This window comes from Protopterus annectens, chromosome 7.part0, assembly GCF_019279795.1.
Source record: "Protopterus annectens isolate FY-2018-M chromosome 7.part0, PAN1.0, whole genome shotgun sequence".
Taxonomy (NCBI): domain Eukaryota; kingdom Metazoa; phylum Chordata; order Ceratodontiformes; family Protopteridae; genus Protopterus; species Protopterus annectens.
Window position 1 is genome coordinate 1,087,158,714 of NC_056739.1, and position 17,721 is coordinate 1,087,176,434.

The 17,721-nt window shown below is 40.1% G+C and overlaps 1 protein-coding gene across 13 annotated transcripts in view; it reads left to right on the plus strand.

Moving 5' to 3' along the window:
- Positions 1-17,721, plus strand: part of NEO1 (neogenin 1) — a 2,116,015-nt gene that overhangs the window by 1,528,891 nt on the left and 569,403 nt on the right. For all 13 annotated transcript variants that reach the window (XM_044077666.1, XM_044077665.1, XM_044077664.1 and 10 more), the window contains exon 10: positions 11,720-11,868. In XM_044077666.1, the coding sequence (XP_043933601.1) occupies positions 11,720-11,868 (149 nt within the window). The remainder of the gene's footprint in view (positions 1-11,719; positions 11,869-17,721) is intronic.

The window sequence follows — 17,721 nt, forward strand, 5'->3', positions numbered from 1 at the left end:
TCTTACCTTTCTTTTTACTTTCTTTTTATTTTAGTTCTTTTGGGTTTATGTCATCCAGAAATGGAAGATGTCAATGTGGCAGTCAAGATTCCCCATAAAGATAATCACGTCCAGTGTCTTTTCTGTTTGTACGATTCCCACAGCCATATGCAGTATTCTATCTGCCAGGCTCTTGTCCCCAAGACCCTATGTAGTTGTTACTCCTCTTTATCTATTTGCCTTGAAAATGAATGTCTTAAACTCTTGGCTCATGATGCTGTGGTGGAGTCTTCCCTTCCCGAGGGTCAGCCATCTGCCAAGAAAAATGTCAAAAAACTTATGTCTGATATGGCTGCTCTCCAGCCTTCCCTGGACATCTTTCCCGAGACTAGTGAAAGCACACGAGATCATCCAGCGGTTGCTTGCGATTCCCCTGCATTGACCCTGTTGGAGGTAGGCATGGATCCATCTTCTTGCATGTCCTCAGAGGCTTTACAAACATCTGTTCCTGATGTTGAGGGGGAACCTTGGCTGATTATGTCCAAGGGACCGAGGGGGATTTCGCAGATTTTTAGTTAGGGAGGAGATCCAATTAATTTATTGAATGTCTCCAGGGTCAGACTTTCCAAGGGTATTTTGTGTATAGTCCCACAGTAAACGAAACAGAAAACCACGCATATTTCTCTGTAGTTGAGCATCCCCAATGTGAATGTCAAGATTTTTACCCAGGAGTTATTTAATGATTTAATGGCTTTAAAGCCTCCTCAAGGGGTGTCTGTGCCTGCTCCTCCCTGGTCTTCTCTCCCCTTAAAAGAACCAGGGAACTAGACTCTTCAGATGAGGATCTAGATTCTGGAGAAGAGTACCTGGCATACTCTTAAATCCCTTTCCCCTTCAACTGTGGTTCAGAGGAAGAAGATTCTGTTAGTCCAGATTCCCCTTTGGAGGAACTCTTCTTTGGGGATACTGTTGCCCACATGATGGAATTCTTTTAAGTGGGATTTTTCTCAAGTCTTTGATATTCAGAAAAGGTATATTGAACTCCTCCAGATGGAGTCTCCTAAGCCATCAGGTGTTCCCCTGTTCTGACTTCACTCCTGGATACCTTTTCAGCAGCTTATCAGCCCCTTGTCCCCAAGATACCTGAATGATTTTACAAGATGCCTGACAAATGTAAATTTCTTTATAAATGCCCATTTTGCTGATCTTTCAGTAGTGTTGGTCTCTTCTTTCAAACCATCCAAGCTGTTGCTCTCTACCAGGTTGCTTCTTTCAGATAAAGATAGTTGGGCCATGGAGAGGCTGAGCAAAATGTTTCATACTGCTGCCACATTATCTTTTCAGGCCATCAGTTTGTGGTCCCCCTTTCTCATTTTTTAAGTGGTTTCTGACCTTCCTGACTCTGAGGGCTTGCTTCTACCCTTTCCCTATTGGACTGTACCTCTCAAGTTGCTCATCATTCTGTCAAGTGCAGCTGTGATACAACTGATACCTCCTCTAGAGCTGTTGTCTTTGGTTCTGTGATGAGGCATTACTCTTGCCTTCATCTTCAGGCTTTGCTTGATGGTGTTAAGGCCAACGGTTTGTGTTTCCCTTTGGATAACCAACATCTTTTTGGTGTTACTGCTGCTAAACTTTTCAAGTCTCTGCAGGGTAAGGGTGAAGCATTGTAGGAGTTGAAATGTGTCTTTGTTTCTCCTGTTCCTATGTTTCAGAGGACTTGCCCCTCAAAATCTGCTTTTGTTAGCAGGCAGTCTCGCCCTTTATCCAACGGCAAAAACAGTTGTAGACACGTGTCTCCTGGTAAGTCAGCTCAAACCCTACCTCCCAGAAACCTGCTTTTCAGGATAAGATGGGTTCCATTTTTCATTTTGCCTCCCCTTTCCCTGGGCTAAGGTTTCCTTATTCCTCCAACTTTCCCCGTCTCTTCCAAATTGGTTAAAGATTGACAGAACCCAAGAGTCTGTTGTAGTTATCCACCAGGGATATTTCTTGGTTTGGAAATCCCTTCTTCCCTTTTTTGGGCATCCTTCAACCTCCTTGGGAATAACTTCTTTTCCCAGGGGTAATCCATTCTTTTTTGGTCCAGGAAACCATTCAGACTACCCGTCCTGCCCAGGTAGGGAGGGTTTTTTTATTCCAGAATGTTTTTGGTTCCCAGAGAAAGGAGAGGGCACTTGGAGACCAATTCTGCATCTTCCCCAGCTCATTACCTTTCTCAAAATTCTTTCCTTTTGAATGTTGTCACTGCAGACTTTATTTCCCCATCTACCCCAGGCCTTTCTGGTCTGTCTGGATCTCAAGGATGCCTACCTTCATATACCCATTCATTCCCTTTTAAGGAAATTTGTGCGTTTCTCTGTTTCTTCTTTGTGTTTTCAGTTCTGTGCTTTGCCCTATGGCCTCTGCTACTCGAGGAGTATTCATCAGATGCCTCACTCCTGTCATTGCCATTTGCAGGATGAGAGGAGTTCAGATTTTCCCAACCTAGATAATCTGCTCATTCAGGCTTCTTCCCCCGATGCTCTGCTTCAGGATCTGAAGTGCACTATTTCCCTATTAGAGTTTGTGGTTCATCATAAACTTCCAGATATCCGCTCTTGTGTCTTCTCAGGGGTCTTTTCCTTGGTTACAGGCTTCAGACCGTCCTCATGTTGGCATTCTTGCCTGCCCCCAAGGCCCCCTCTCTGCTTTTTTTTTTTTCTTTTTCAGTTTCCTGTTCCTCTGGCTTCAGTCACAGCCAGGGAATTTCTTAAGAGTCCTCAGGTTTATGGCTTCCACCATTCCCTTGCTCCCTCTAGCTAGGCTGCACACAAGAAGGCTTCAGTGGTACCTCAAGTCACTGTTGCTCCAAAATTGCCAACCCCTGGACTTCAGTACCCTTCTTTCCCTGTGTCAAGCTCTGACTTCAGTGGTGGATTCATCAGCTTCCTTTCCAAGCTTGAGTCCCATCTCAAAAGCTCTTTGCAGACGCCTCAACAGGGGATGGATGGCCTCCTTCAGCACTCAAAGTTCAGGGTCTCTGACCTCATCAAAGGTCAGACCATATCAGTATAAAGGAGGCGAGGTCTCTGTTTCTAGTTCTTCAGGCTTTTCATTCCCTCTTTCATCCACAGTGATGTGATACATCAGCAAGAGGGGGGGGGGGTACAAAGTCCTATCTTCTTTACAGACTAGCACACAAGCTCACAAATGGATGCTTCACAAAGATGTGTTCCTGGACATTGTTTGTTGGTGGGTTACTCCTGAGGTAGATCTCTGTGCCTCCACTCTGAACAGACAACCCTCCCCTATTCTGTTCAAGAGTCCCAAGTCCTCCAGCTTGGAAAGTGGATACTCTGTCTTTTCCTTGGAAGAGGATGTTTCTGTATGCCTTCCCTCCCCTTCCACTGTTGCCACGAGTCTTGCACATGATCAGGCAGGAGACTCTCAAAATCTTGCTAGTGACTCCCTTTTTGCCAGAAAGTATTGGTTCCCCCTTCTTTCTCACTGGCTAGGAGTGGATCTTCTCACAAACAACACAAGGGGTCTCTTCCGTCTTCACTTGTCCACTCCAACTGACACTCTGTGTGATAGGGTTTTGATCCCTTTCAGGCACCTGTTTTCTGAGGACATACTTCAGATTCTGCAGGAGGCCAGGAAATCATGTATGTCCAAATAGGAGGATTCTCTGCATGATGCCTCTTTTATCAACAGGAACACCTGTCTGTGGAAGTTCTTATGGTTCTCTCTGTGTGATCTGCTCCAGTGCTGGGTTAGCATATTTTTAAGTTAAATCTCACCTGTCAGCAGTTTCTGCTGGTCTTCTCTTGACTTCTCCTCTGGCCTGTAGACTTGAGTTTGAGCAATTCCTTAAAGGCGTCTTTCAAATCAAGCTACCTAGGAAGCTTATTCTGCCTTCTTGGGAACCTCAGATTTCTTCTTGAAAAATTGACTGAGGCTTTTTTTGAGCCTGCTGCTTCAGCTTCCTTGTAACATTGTACTTGGAAGACTGTTCTTCTTTTGCCTCTTACTTCGGCAAAGAGGGTGCCTGAACTTCATGTTCTCACGCTTGTTCCTCCTCAGTTTTTCACAGAGAGAAGGTGTCTCTCTGTACTAACACTTTTTTATGCAGAAGGTGGTCAGTGAGTTGTCCATTAATCAGTTTGTTCATCTGCCTTCCTTTTTTCCTTCTCCACAGTCTGCCAGTGAGAAGGCTCTTCACACGCTGAGTTTGCATAGACAGCTCAGATATTTATTTGGATAAAACTAAAGTTATTTGCAAATATGAGCAGCTTTTTGTTTTCTTTCATCCCAGATCTTAGGGTTTGGCTGTTTCTAAGTAAACCATCTCTTCCTGGATTTCTAAGGCCATTTCTTTTTTTTTTGTTCTTTTCATGGTAAATGTCTTTCCTCTTCAGTAAAGGCTCATTTAACCAGGGCTGTTGCCTACTCTTTTTTTTTTTTTTTTTTCTCAAGGAGCTGGATACCAATTTCATCTTTGAGGGTGCTACTTGATTCTCTGTTCATACCTTCATTAAGCATTATATGTTATTTTCTGGGCCAGAGCTGGCTTGGCCAGGGCTGTCATGCATGGATTTATGGAGGGCTCATCTGTGCCGTCCACCTCGCAAACTTCTTCTTGAATGTTTCTACTGTCCCTTGGGTTATAAATACTGCAACAGTGATATGGAAGGACAAAATCAGTTGCATAAAATCTTACCATAACAGTAGATGCCCTTTTCTTCATAGTTGCAGTATTTGCTTGCTCCCTCCCTCTTGTCCCACTGCTCTAACCTTTTCTTGTCCTCCTGGCAGAGGGGCTGATCTCCTTTTTCTCCTTCTAGATGCACATGTTTTTCCTTGTCCCTAAGTAAATTCTGTTCTCTTGGGGCATTATCAGTTCTGCATGTTGTGCACCTGTACTTCACGTTTATGCCCTACACCTTGCGCTGGGAGCAAATGTGACTTAAGACACCTTTAAGTACTTAAGGCTTTGGTGTACTGGTCAGACATTGGGCTATCCTTAGCAGGAGATCCCTGATGTTATGCATACTGCAACAGTGAAGAGAGTGACATCTACTGTTATGGTAAGATTTTACACAGCTATACATTCATTTTCCAAAGTCTGATGAAGTCTATGAAGCTTAAGATGAAAGAGCACGTACTCTGGATACTTTAGTGTAAAAAAAAATTATTAGTAATAAGTCCTGTGATTCATGGAATCCTTTTTTAGTGTCCTTATGTCTTTTGGTTTCCATAACCAGTAGTCTATAGTACTTTTTTTATTTTTTGTTGGAAACACTGCCGACTTTTATAGGTACTAACATAGTGCATATAGCAATTGCTAGCTATTACTTTCTTTGCAGCTCTGAAGAGCATTTTCTAATTTTGTAAACATTTTTACAACTTGACTTCTAAAAGCAACATGCTGCTTGTTTTGTAAGATTGTTCATGCAGAAGCATGCATACACCTCAAGAAGACAGCAGTTTTGGAGCTTGCAAGACTGTCAAGGGGATGATGGGGGATAGGGCACACTTCCTGCCAGCAATATGACACACTGCACTGGCATTCTGTATCTCCTCACCTTCTCACAACTTTGATTTGGTTGAGCCTGGAGAAAGCTACCATGGTTCTGCTAGACCCACTGAACGAGGTGGGAGCTTAGTGGCAGCTGACGGTCAACTTCAGGGAGGGGAAAAAAATGTTTAAGGTCAGCTTTAAGGAGGGGAATTTATTTATTTATTTTTTTTTAACATAAACAATCATTTTTAGCACAGGTTAGATTGCGCAAGTACATTATTCACCATAGACAGTCATTTGGATGGCATTAAATGTTTGGTGCAGGTAATGTTCCATAAATGACAACTGGAGGATTTTATCACATCTTTAACCATGCCCTTAAATGACTACACATTACCCAAGTAACACCCTCATATTTCTCAGCTTGTTTGTAGACTACACACATTTACCCCTGTAATGTATTGAGGGATAAAGATGGAGTGATGTGCATCTGATGACCACAAATACTAACAGATGTAAAGTGTGCAAGTAAGATTAGTGCAGTAAAGTTTATACTCCTGAGACTGATACCTCTGATGTTGATATGTCTGACAATGATATGTAGTAAAAAGTCTGGAATTCGATGTATGAGCGAGAGTTCAGGTATAACACTGTAGGTCTTCTTGATTGCAGTAAACAGTACAGCTGGAGAGACTTGGGTCCAGACAAGTGTCGTAAAACAACTCTCAACAGAGTTATCCACATAACAGAAAGTGACTAACATTTATTAAAGTTAAAAAGTATTAATATGCACGCACACGTGCGTGCACACACACACACAAAATGAGGTCATATACCTGAGCTGTCTGGGATGTGATATATTTTGGCCTGAACAAGTCCATTTTTATGAAGCCTAACCATTTTCATTTAAATAAAACCGTATCAGTTTTCGAACCACTTAAAAAGAATTGCTGACTGTCTTTTGCCTGGTAGAGTAGCCAACCAGATTAAAACAACAGTTTTACATTTAAGTGTGATGTTGCTTTCCACTTGGTGATTGATTGCAGTCTCTGAACATTAATGTGTAATGTTAGGTGCAGAAGACAAACTTGTGGCCAAGTTGTAACCTCGCTGCCCTGCCCCAGTTTTTCATGTTGAAGTAAAGTAAAGCTTGCAAGTAGCCCTTGTGAGTAAGCAGCTCATTTTGCAGTTGCTTCTTCCTGCACTGCTGAATTTTTTTGCTTACAGGTAAAATTTGCAGTCTTCCTGGTAACTGTAGTAATCTGTTTAACCAGGTTGTAACCTGTACTATTGGCCTATATCCATGTACCTGTCATTTTTGTGGTGCAGTGATGAAAAGCACCAGCAGATGGCAATGGCTTCTGTGGTACAGCAGGTTGCAGCAGAGCTTGGGAAATCAGGGGCTTGGAGTTTGCTTTACGAACTGGACATCCTGATGACTATTATTGTGTTTTTATGAGGCATCTCTCCAACCCTCAGTGGGTCTAGTTAGGGGAAATGACAAAATAGTTGCAAGAAAAGCCCTGAAAAGACTGTTCTTTTAAAAGCTGAAGTATTCAATTATTTTTATTTTACAGCCATAGATAATTGCAGTACCTTGAGCCCTATTTTATATATTGCTTGTTTGCCTTTATCTCTAGCCATATTGCAAGGTTATCAAAAATCCTATTTTCAGCTACCCCCTTCTCCTATAACTAAACATTCTGATACTGTAAAATAATCTATTTTAGTTCTGTACTTAACCTGTAAGTTCCTGAGTTTTTGTGTCTCAGCGTTTTAATTTACTACATCTTATAACTTCAAACAGTTTTCTTATATCATTTCCTTTGTTTTTACACTTGCCTCTTAAATCGCAATTAACGGCTTCTGTTGTTAAAATGTTCATATTTATCACTACATAGTCTAAAATCTGATGAAATACGCTTTCCCTTTCTGTACAAGCATTTTGTAAAAGCATATCATGTTAGAATTCTATATACTTGTTCTTTCTATTTTTAGTATACAATGGTTAATCTTCCCATTTTTGGTAAAGGTACATCTAATATCTTTACTGTGTTTCCACAGAATATGGCTATTCCAGAACATCTGTTATTTCCCAAATACCAGATTATCTTTCCTCCCCATAGTTTCTCTGTAATCTTTCAACATTTGTTAATTATCAAATGTCCTTTTCCTCAACAAGTGGGTTGTCCACATTATTTTACAACACCCGTAGTCCCCTCCCCATTTATCATGCTTGGTATGTGTATAATTTTTTTCTGTTTCTATTTTTACCACACTATTACAGTCCCAGCCACCAGTCTGTAAACCCCTTTTGTCAAACTTTTGTAATGTCCAGTACTACTTTACGTAAAGATTTCAAATATCCTTTCAAAGTCTCTCTTTCTACCTCTGTTTGAAATCGTACATGAGTCTTCTTCTTTATTTCCTTGGTAAATGCTTTTATTGTATAAATATTCCATGAGTTAGTCTTTCTTTTTTTTTTTCATATTCTCCAAGAAAATTTTCCATTGAAAAAATAGTCTCAAATATAGTGTCACAAGATGTCTCTGTGTTAATAAGAATAAATGTTCTTACCTCATATGCTTTTTCACCCAGATGAGCTATTAAATTGTCCTGCACTTCATATGTCTATTTCTTTGTTGTCTTTTCTTTGAATCCTTACCATGTACTTCTGTTTTTCATTTACTTCTGCCTACTTTTCTGCTACTCCTCTTTTGCTGTCTTTTACTTTCTCTGCATTATATTTTCTTTTCCCTCTCACCACTATTTTTCAGGATTGTCTCTGCAATCTTCCTTTTGTATTTTCGCTGTAATGTCCCCCAAGGAAACATCTCTTTCATTTTCTGTCTCACTCTGCGCCACCATTTCTTTCAGTAAGACATCTCTCAACCCTTGCAACTGGAAGGTTGTAATTATACAGCCATCATTTGCTGACTCGTATCCATCAAACAGGTTTCTTTGAAATGTTTCCTCAGAATCCTACACATATTCTGTGGTTTCAGTATTTGTTTTCTCCATTTCTTTCACCACTCCATCATCTCCTCCTCTCTCCATCTGCCTCCCTGTTTCTCCGGGCTGCCTGTGGAATGTAAACAGGAAGTGCTCCTCTAAAATGGGTCCCACTCACAGCATTGATGAGTAGGGAAAGTTCCATGATGCCCTGGCAAATTTCTCCTAGTAGTATAAATACCACTGTGATCTCCCATGAAAAGTGTGTGTTATCCTGGTCAGCAAAAGACTAAATAAATACAAATTTAGGCTGTACTGCATTCTATTTTATTCTTTATTGACCATTGTTGTCATCATTCTATTACCTGTTTGTTGTTCCTGGGTGTGGGAGAACTAGAGTCTATTCTTGCGCTTTGTGTAAGGCATTGAAAGTTGTGTTCCAGGGGGTGCTAGACTATTTCTGGATTGCTTTAAAAGGGTAGATACCAAAACAAAAGAATTTTCCCGACTGATTGAATTATGTAAACTGTTAGCAATTGTATTTCTAATATCAGAGAGCATATGAACTCTGTCATCAAACTTTTTTTTTTCTTTTACATTTATATCCCAACATTCTTTGAGACTGGATTTGAAGTGCTTGTATAGGATCTTAGCCCTGTATGTTTAAGGTTGAGTTACTGATAAAAGCTGTACTGAATTCCCCTATGGCATATACTTATTCGTCTCTTATTTCTGTTGTTCTTGAACTGGTTTTCATGTGTGGGTGCAGTGTTGAAGTAATGTGCTGATACACGGTTTAGAAGCCTCTCTAGGTTTGTACCATTAGCTGTAAGTATTGGTTTTGTGACAAGACACTGGGTTAGTGCATTCATTACAAATCTATGTAGAAAGTGTGAAGCAGGCTTATTGCACATTATACAACGACCCCCCCCCCCCCAATTAATATTCCAAAAACGTGCACTCTGATTGGTCAGTGTGCACGTTTTAAATCAGAGTTATAGTAATGGAAAAAGGTCCGGTCGCCCAGACTTTTTCCATTAGTATAACTCTTTTTTTACAGCAACGGAGAACGCAAGATCTCCGTTGCTTGTTACAACCTGTCTCGCCATGTTAAACAAGTTTAACATAGCGAGACAGCTTTAAAAAAAGCAAAGGAACATCTCCGTTGCTTTTTTTAAAGTTATCTCGCTATGTTAAACCCATTTAACATAGCGAGACACTTTAAAAAGCAATGGAGATCTTGCTTTCTCCGTTGCTTTTTTCAAAACTGTCTCGCTATGTTAAATGGGTTTAACCTAGCGGGACAGCTTTAAAAAAAGCAACAGAGATTCTCCGTTGCTTTTTTTAAAGCTGTCTCGCTATGTTAAACTCATTTAACATAGCGAGACAGGCTGTAAAAAGCAACGGAGATCTTGCTTTCTCCGTTGCTTTTGCCCACAGCTCTGATGTACTGCGTAAATATACGCATGCGCAGTACATCAGAACTGCCTCAGAATACCCAGACAGCTGCGGAAGGCAGCAAGGAGGCATTATGCAATGCCATTATTTAAGAAAAGTAATTATTTTTTTTCTTAAATAATGTCATTGTATAATCTCAATAACCCACTTCTGGGTTTGGGTAATGCTGGATTTACCCATGGTTGGCTTTGTTTGGCCACTCGGGCTTCACCCTCGTGACCAAACCACACCAACCGTGGGTAAATCCAGCATTACCCACACCCAGGCGTGGGTTATTGCTATAGTAGCCTGGTCAATAAATAGCACAGTGGTGCTGTTTGTGAGGTTAGGTGTTTTCTATTTTTGGAGTCAAGTACCCAAATAGTTAATGAGGCTAAAAGATGCCATTTTAGCAACACTTTTCCGACAGCTTGCACTGTGCTGTCTTGAACAGGCAGAGATGCCAAGCTGAGTTGGTAAAGGCTGTCACCTCAACATGTTTACTCCAATTATGACTTGCTTTTACAGGAAAATGATTTCTCACCTTTCTTGTGAAAGTGTCATAGTTATGGCTGTTTGCCAGTTTTGTTTTTGTACACATTTCTTATTATCGCTTTTGTTTATTTTGTTTTTAATGCTACAAGGGAGCTGAAGTAATACAGTAAACACACACTCAAAGTTCAGACAACCTTTTTCTTTTAAATATACTGTGTAAGTGGTAAAATGTGTTTTGAAGCTGTGATCCCAACTGTGTTTAAGATAAAATGCAATGAATATAGTTTTTAACTGTACCTCATTGCTGTGAGAGACACTGGGAATATTTTCTTTTTCTTGAGTTGTGCATGCAGTATGGATTTGGTTAGTTTGGGGGTACTGCACAGACATTTTGCAGTGGAAAGATTTTTGCTGACATTTATTATATTTTGCTTTTGCTGTGGCTTAACTCTCAGTGTATTGTCTTACTTGTATTCTCTGTCTGTAGTTTGACAAAAGTGAAGTTTACTAAAACAGAACAAACCGTTAAGATTCCTCATTGTTCTTGGGACATGGTAGTGAAGGTTATATTTGGAAGACTAAATGTATTTGCTGTACTCAGTTCATTTGATATACACAGCATAAAAGTAACAAATAGCGGAAGTTAATGATTCTGTACTGGATGGTGCTGCCTTAAAATGTAGTTGTCTGTTTCCAATTCCGAATCCAGGTAATAGCCGATATTCTTGGACTTAAAATAAGTAATAAGGTAGCAGCATTCACTGCCAGTAGCCTGGATTTGTTTAGCTGTTTGTATGCAGGAGGACAGGAGGATTGGACAGGGTTCCAGTGTCTAAGGATCATCTTCCCTTCTCAGAAGGCACCAGACATTGTATTACTTGGCTCCTGATGGAGACATGAAGAGAAAATATACCAAAAAGCCTATAAATAAACATGGAGCCCTTGATGTTTGCCCAGGGTCATGTCTAAACACAGTAATGACATTGCCTACTTTTGTGTCAGGAACTTTGGAAAAAGATGCACTTATAGTATGGTTAGATGCAAGTTGGAGCCACCCAGTGGTCTTTTATCTTTCACGTGCTACTGTGCAAAAGGAGGTGACTCCTTTAGTGAGGGGATTCCATCGGTTTAATGTGGCAGCAGTGGGAAGAGGCAAATGGAGACGTTACCGGTTGTAGCTATTCACTGAAGCTTATTCAAGTCAGAGTGCAAAAGAAGAAGGAAAAAAAAGTTGATGTTTCTCCACTGGTTTGTTTAGTTTTGTAGTCTTCTTTTGAAGTTTGTAATTTGTGATGGTTCATTAATATGTAGTTTTCTAACTTAGCTTTGGTTATTTTTTCTTTTTTTCTGCAGTTCAGTTACCAGGACCAGCACCAAACCTTCAAGCATATGCCACCAGCCCAAATTCCATTGCCATCAGCTGGGAAACACCTTTGTCTGGCAATGGAGAGATCCAGAACTACAAGCTGTACTACACAGAGAAGGCAATGGACAATGAGCAGGTGTGTGTTTACAGTTTGGAGACTGCATATTAATCTCTGCCAAAGACTGAAGTGACATATGCCCACTTAGGTCTATTTACAGGTACAGTGTGCAGCTTGATTTGCTCTCATTTCCGTGCGTGTTGTATATTTTTATTTATTTTTTTAACCTGGTCAACAAAGTGCAAAACAATCTCACTAGGCCAAAGGTCCTACTTCAGGGGAGACCCAAGACAGTATTCGTACTATATAGGAGAAGTTTAGCCAGGATATTGGGGAACTTCACCTATTCTTTTTGATGAGCGCTGCGGGATATTTTACATCCACCTGAGCTACCGTCAGGTCAAGCACACAGGGCCTCAGTTTAAGGTCTCATCCGAAGGACAGCGTACTCAGGAGTGCAATAGCACCCCCCCATCACTGCATAAGTATTGGAAAATGAATCCAGCTTCCTGATGTGGGAATAGAACCCACTACCTTTAACTCTTCCAGCGCCAAAGGCATGTGGGTGCTACCTGTTGAGCTACTGATTAGAACTAAATTGAATTTCCCTGTGCTATATGCATATTCCTCTGGAATCACATTTCTTATTAATGTTCCCATTAAACTGAATTTCATTTCTGGGTGCAAACCTTAAGTCCTGAAAAGCATTTGTCTTCTCCATACATGTTGTAGCGAATCTCATTTTCTGGGACACTTGTGCACGTAAGCTTACATTTATATTTCCGTCCAGTGAGTTGCTCCTGTTGAACTGCATGGGGTTTTCCACTGGAATCTGTGGAATTGAGTTATTCATGTATTCTAAGGCAAAATGAATATTGCATTGGGTCTCAGTTCCAAGTACTGAGTAAATTTTAAACTGAATCAGAGCAAGGCATATTCACTACTTTTCCGATGTATAGCTTGGCAGTGCTGTTAACAGGCTTGACTACATATGCCTCTAGGTTTAACAAGCAAAATCCTTTACACTGTAAAGAAGTTTGTGTTTTGTTGTCTTTTTCCCTTGCATTTTGTTGAGCTCCTTGCAAAGTTAGGGTGCTTTGCCCAACTAGTTTGTGTATGTTGTGTTGTTTGAGGTATGTCCAAGTGTTTCATCTTTAGTCAGGCACCTGCAGAGAATACTGTTGCAGTGACTGGCACCAGGTTTAGGTACATATTATTAAGAGGGGTCTGCATATTTGTCTTTGGCAAAGTTAAGTTCTATTACACTTGATGTGTCACTACACAATTTGTGCATCTTTACTTACATCCTCCTTTGCTGAGACGTTGACATTGATTCATGCCAAGCTGCTAAATTCCCTACGCCATTTTGTTTAGGTGGCTCATAATGCCAGGTAATTCAGAGCTAAGCCATATGATCATTAGACTGTATTCTGAATGAGGCAGATTGTGTTCCACACAACTGTACAGTGATGCACAGAGTGTGTGAAGTCCCCTTTGGAGGTTTCTTTGTGGGGAGATTTCCCTTCCCAATGAAGTGCAGCCTTGGAGTGGATTAAGCAAACTGGTTTCAGCCTGCTCCTTAACAGTTAGGACAGTATTGTTATCCCTCATCAACATTCATTCTTTCTCTCATAGTTTAAATGCTGTTGTGAACAGATTGATTTGTTTTTCAAAACATTGTTTTAAACTGTTGGTTTATTTTTCAGTGAGATGCCCTACATAATGTTCAGTCAGGTACCTTGCACTTCCAGCTTCCCATTCCTTTTTTAGTACCCATCATTCTGTTGCTCTTCCTGTTAGCTGGTCTACTCTATTGCTGTGCCTTGTGTAATGTAGGTTTTGCACTTGGTAAAGCTTACCATTTGTCCCATTAGTTTCTTGTACACAGAAGACTACTTGAGCATTTAACACACAAACAACCAGTAGCGACAAGGCAGAGCATTATTCCATTATGCTGCAGTATTGAAAATATGCATGTTCAAAACTGGGTACTGTAGTAATCACTGAAATTGTCAGATTTAAAAATTCTGAAGAGCCAGTAATGCTTAAAATAAGTAAATACGTTTTTAAGTTGAGAAGTTTTTGTATTCCATTTTGTTTCAAGTATAGTGAGTTGTATTAAATTAGATATTTAAATTGGAATGCTAAACTAGTATTGAATTTAGAGAAGTAAAAATAGCAGTCTGTACTAGGACTTATCCATCTTACACTACCTTTATGACTAAGTGCCAGCAGGATTTAGCTTGGCATCTGAAACTTTCCCAGGCAACCTAATTCATCCCATTTACCAGTAACCCTGTGTGCAGAAGGGACCTTCTCTAGATCTTTCTTGCTATGCATAAAGTACAACTGTATCTTTAAATGGGCCCCAGACTAGCAATATTATTTTTGATTGCTTGGATGTATGTTAGCATTCTGCCATCCAGTTTTGTGGGCTCCCTTTGTTCTTTTGCCTGGTTGCTTTCGACCATTGAACATTCTCTCGATCAGTATTTTAAATTGAACTTGTTTGCTTCCCCTCTTCCTAGCGTTCACCATTTTCTTTCTGTTGAAATTTTGAGAAAAGGAAACAAAACTGTTAATATCTTTTAGTGCCTTGATTTTTTTCTTTTAACTTTGTATCTTGGGTGGTTTACATTTTCTCAGGCAATTTTTGTCCATCAGTAAAAACACTTGGTGGTTTCTGAGCTTCTAATATTATTTATAAGTCATGTATCCTAACTGTGTGTGTGTATCTGTCTATTCATCTAGCTACAGATGTATTGCTGTATTTAGTTATATATATATATATATATATATATATATATATATATATATGCATGTGTATGTATCTTGTAATTTTGAGTCAGCTCTTCTCAATTATATTTCCTTTTGCTGGCTTTATCATTGGAAATGGGTTATGTTTGCTACAGATGTTTAAATTTTACGGTTGGGATATTCATCATGTCTTTGTGTGAGCAACTCTGTTGTGCTACTGTTGAGCCAACTCTTCTCTTTGGCCCTCTCACTAACCCTGTTTAGACTTCAATGCCATTTTTGTCTGTGTATTGTTTTTTTATCTGTTGGACTGTAATTCATCTGTCCATGGCATTACTTTTCCAAGGTCTTTTACCTCGAAGTTGACCCTATATTAACATCATCCCCAGTTCTGGGTGATTTGTAGGGTTGATCTCGATGTTAACACGTGCCCTGATTCTGGGTAAATGTCAGATTTCTGTAAAGGTCAGTTTCTACCTTAGTACTAAGTTGAGTGACTCTCAACCTAGACATTTCTTCTGATCTTGAATGGTCAGATTGTGATCTTTTCAACTTGAACCACTCAGACTTTAGGCTTCTTCATTCCTACCTTGACACTGACCTCTACCCTCAGGGCTGAGTGTCTTAATTTAGTTGTCTCTTGGTACCAGTATTAGACCTAAGAGTGGCATTAATGTCAGTTCAATATTGGCTCATTTTCTTTTCTAGGAAGATAATGTAGACCTGTTACCTGCACTGTCTTCTCAACACTTAACAGCCGTCCTGAGTTTCAAAAGAGATTATGTCAGTAATATCGTTTAGTTGTCTTATTTTTGTATGGTGGCAAACCTCAAACTCTGGAGGCACGGTTTTTATGGACACACTTTGATTTGTCTACACTGGGAAATCTGACACTGGTGTCCCGGTAGTCCTCGTTCTTTCTCTCCTCTTCCAAGAGTTGGATTCTGTGAACCAGCTCCTGTAACTTCTCAGTGATAGTTCCCCTTCAGAGTTTGTATGATTTTGTATTTCTGCTCGTACAGAAACATTTACATTAAGTTCCTGTCAGTTACAATAGCACATTTTTAATTTAGGCTAGCTTATTTCGTATGCATTACTACCATTGTGATATGGAGCAGCAGTTTTATATAAAACATGAAATCATCCCTTATTATCCCCCACACACACACACACACACATGCAATCACTCTTACAATAATGTAGGTATATTTAAAGTTCTTTAGTGAACCACAGTTGATTAAAAATATTTGATTGCTACCAGATGTAGTGAAAGTTGGAAACTGGTTTTAACATGTGTCTAATGAAGGGGCAAGTTCTCCACTTGCATGCTGTACCTCAACCCTGTTTCTATATGGGTTCAAAAGGGGTGATGTCTTCCAGTTAACCATTTCCAACTGTCATTGGGTCAGGTTGCTGTCAACATTTTTCAATGAACCATGGTTTGCTAAGCCACTGCTGAGCACATTTTATGTGCTCTCATGCATGTATATAATTCTTACTCAACTCTTCTCATCCTTTCTTGACTGGGGAGTGCAATGTATTTGGTAGCCGTTTTCCTTATGTTACAGAGTTGTCTATCTCTGTGTTTTTGCTTCAACTTATCCAGTATATTTCATGTTTCCTCTTTCTCCATGTAGAGATGGCTTGTAATGTTATAGAGTTGTCTATCTCTGTGTTTTTGTTTCAACTTATCCAGTATATTTCATGTTTCCTCTTTCTCCATGTAGAGATGGCTTGTATCTGTTCATGCAAGTTCTCAGTTGGAAATTCATAGGTGTACCGGGGATAGAACTTTCCTTAAATTGCAGTACATTTGTTCTTTTATTTTGAAAGGAAGTGATACCTGTTTGTTTTGAGCTCTATGTCCTGTTATGTAAAATCTATAAATCTGCAAAATTTCAACAGAGGAATGATCTTTGGCAGCAGGAAAGCTGTAGAGGGATTTGCGCCCAGACCGTTGATTTTCTACAGCTCTTCTTGAGCTGTCAACAGTCTGGGCACCCGGATGTTGGCTGGCTGGTTCTTATGTCTTGTTTAGGATATAACCCATGTAGCTAAGACAGCTGCAGCATTGATCATATGAACATTTGTAGTTATGGTAAGTTTACTCACAGCTGTACATTTTTTGGCCTACCTCTCATAGTCATTACCAGGATATTGTCTTGTAGCTCAATTATCACCTGTACCACCTTTTTAGTCCGTTGCAGGAGCTGTAAAGTTTTCTTGCTACTGCTTTATTGCTCTCTCAGTTCATACTGCTCTTCATGGGGATTGACTAATGCCAGTGTGTATTCTCGGAGTTCAAGGTTGCAACCCTCACTGTCTCCATCCTTGAAATGTAGTGGTTGTCATGCAGACATCTTTTCTTTTCCTGGGTACCACACAACCCATAGTTTGATTTAAATGTTTAGTATGTGGGTATTTTTCCATAATCTGTCTTAGGTCAGATATTACAAGGAATGGTCCCATCTTTTAGAGTGAACCACCTTTCAATATATCTGCTTGATGACATGTCCTAACGTGTTATCACCACATACTGATAGCACTACTGACCTCTGTTCTCTGGTAAAATGTTCCTTGTACCACAGGAACTACAACTCACAGCCTTAACCCTCTGCGCCAAATTACACCTGTCAGACCTCTGAGTGTACTGCAGGGTAGCTGCTGAGGCAGTTCATGCTGAGGCAGTTCATAAGTCTTTCCTTTTACAGTATTGGGCAGGGATAAATTAGATCACCAGGCAACTAAGTGGCCTGCTGTCACAGTAGACTTCGAGAAGAATATCATTGCTTATTTGAGTATAATTCAAAGGCATTATTTTTCCTCAAAAACTTAATCACTAGGATGTGACCTTTGTCCTGCTAGATTATCCATTACACAGAGGAGTTTTTGTTTGCATTATTTGAGGCTTAGCATTGCTTATAATTTACTTGGTTCTCAAGGCTGTGTTCTTGTGAAGCTGTGTTAATGTTGACAGGTAGTGAGTGACTAGTGTTGCAGTCCATGGGACCATTGAGAAGCTCAGCCCAGTAGTACAGGATGATCTATTCACAGCTTCCGATGCAGCAAGTAACATACAGTCCTGCTGCTTCCCTTGTTAGGTTGGGGCTTATGTAGCTCATTGTTTAACTAGCATCATAACAGATAGCAGCTGTACTGCATTGCAAGTTAAAA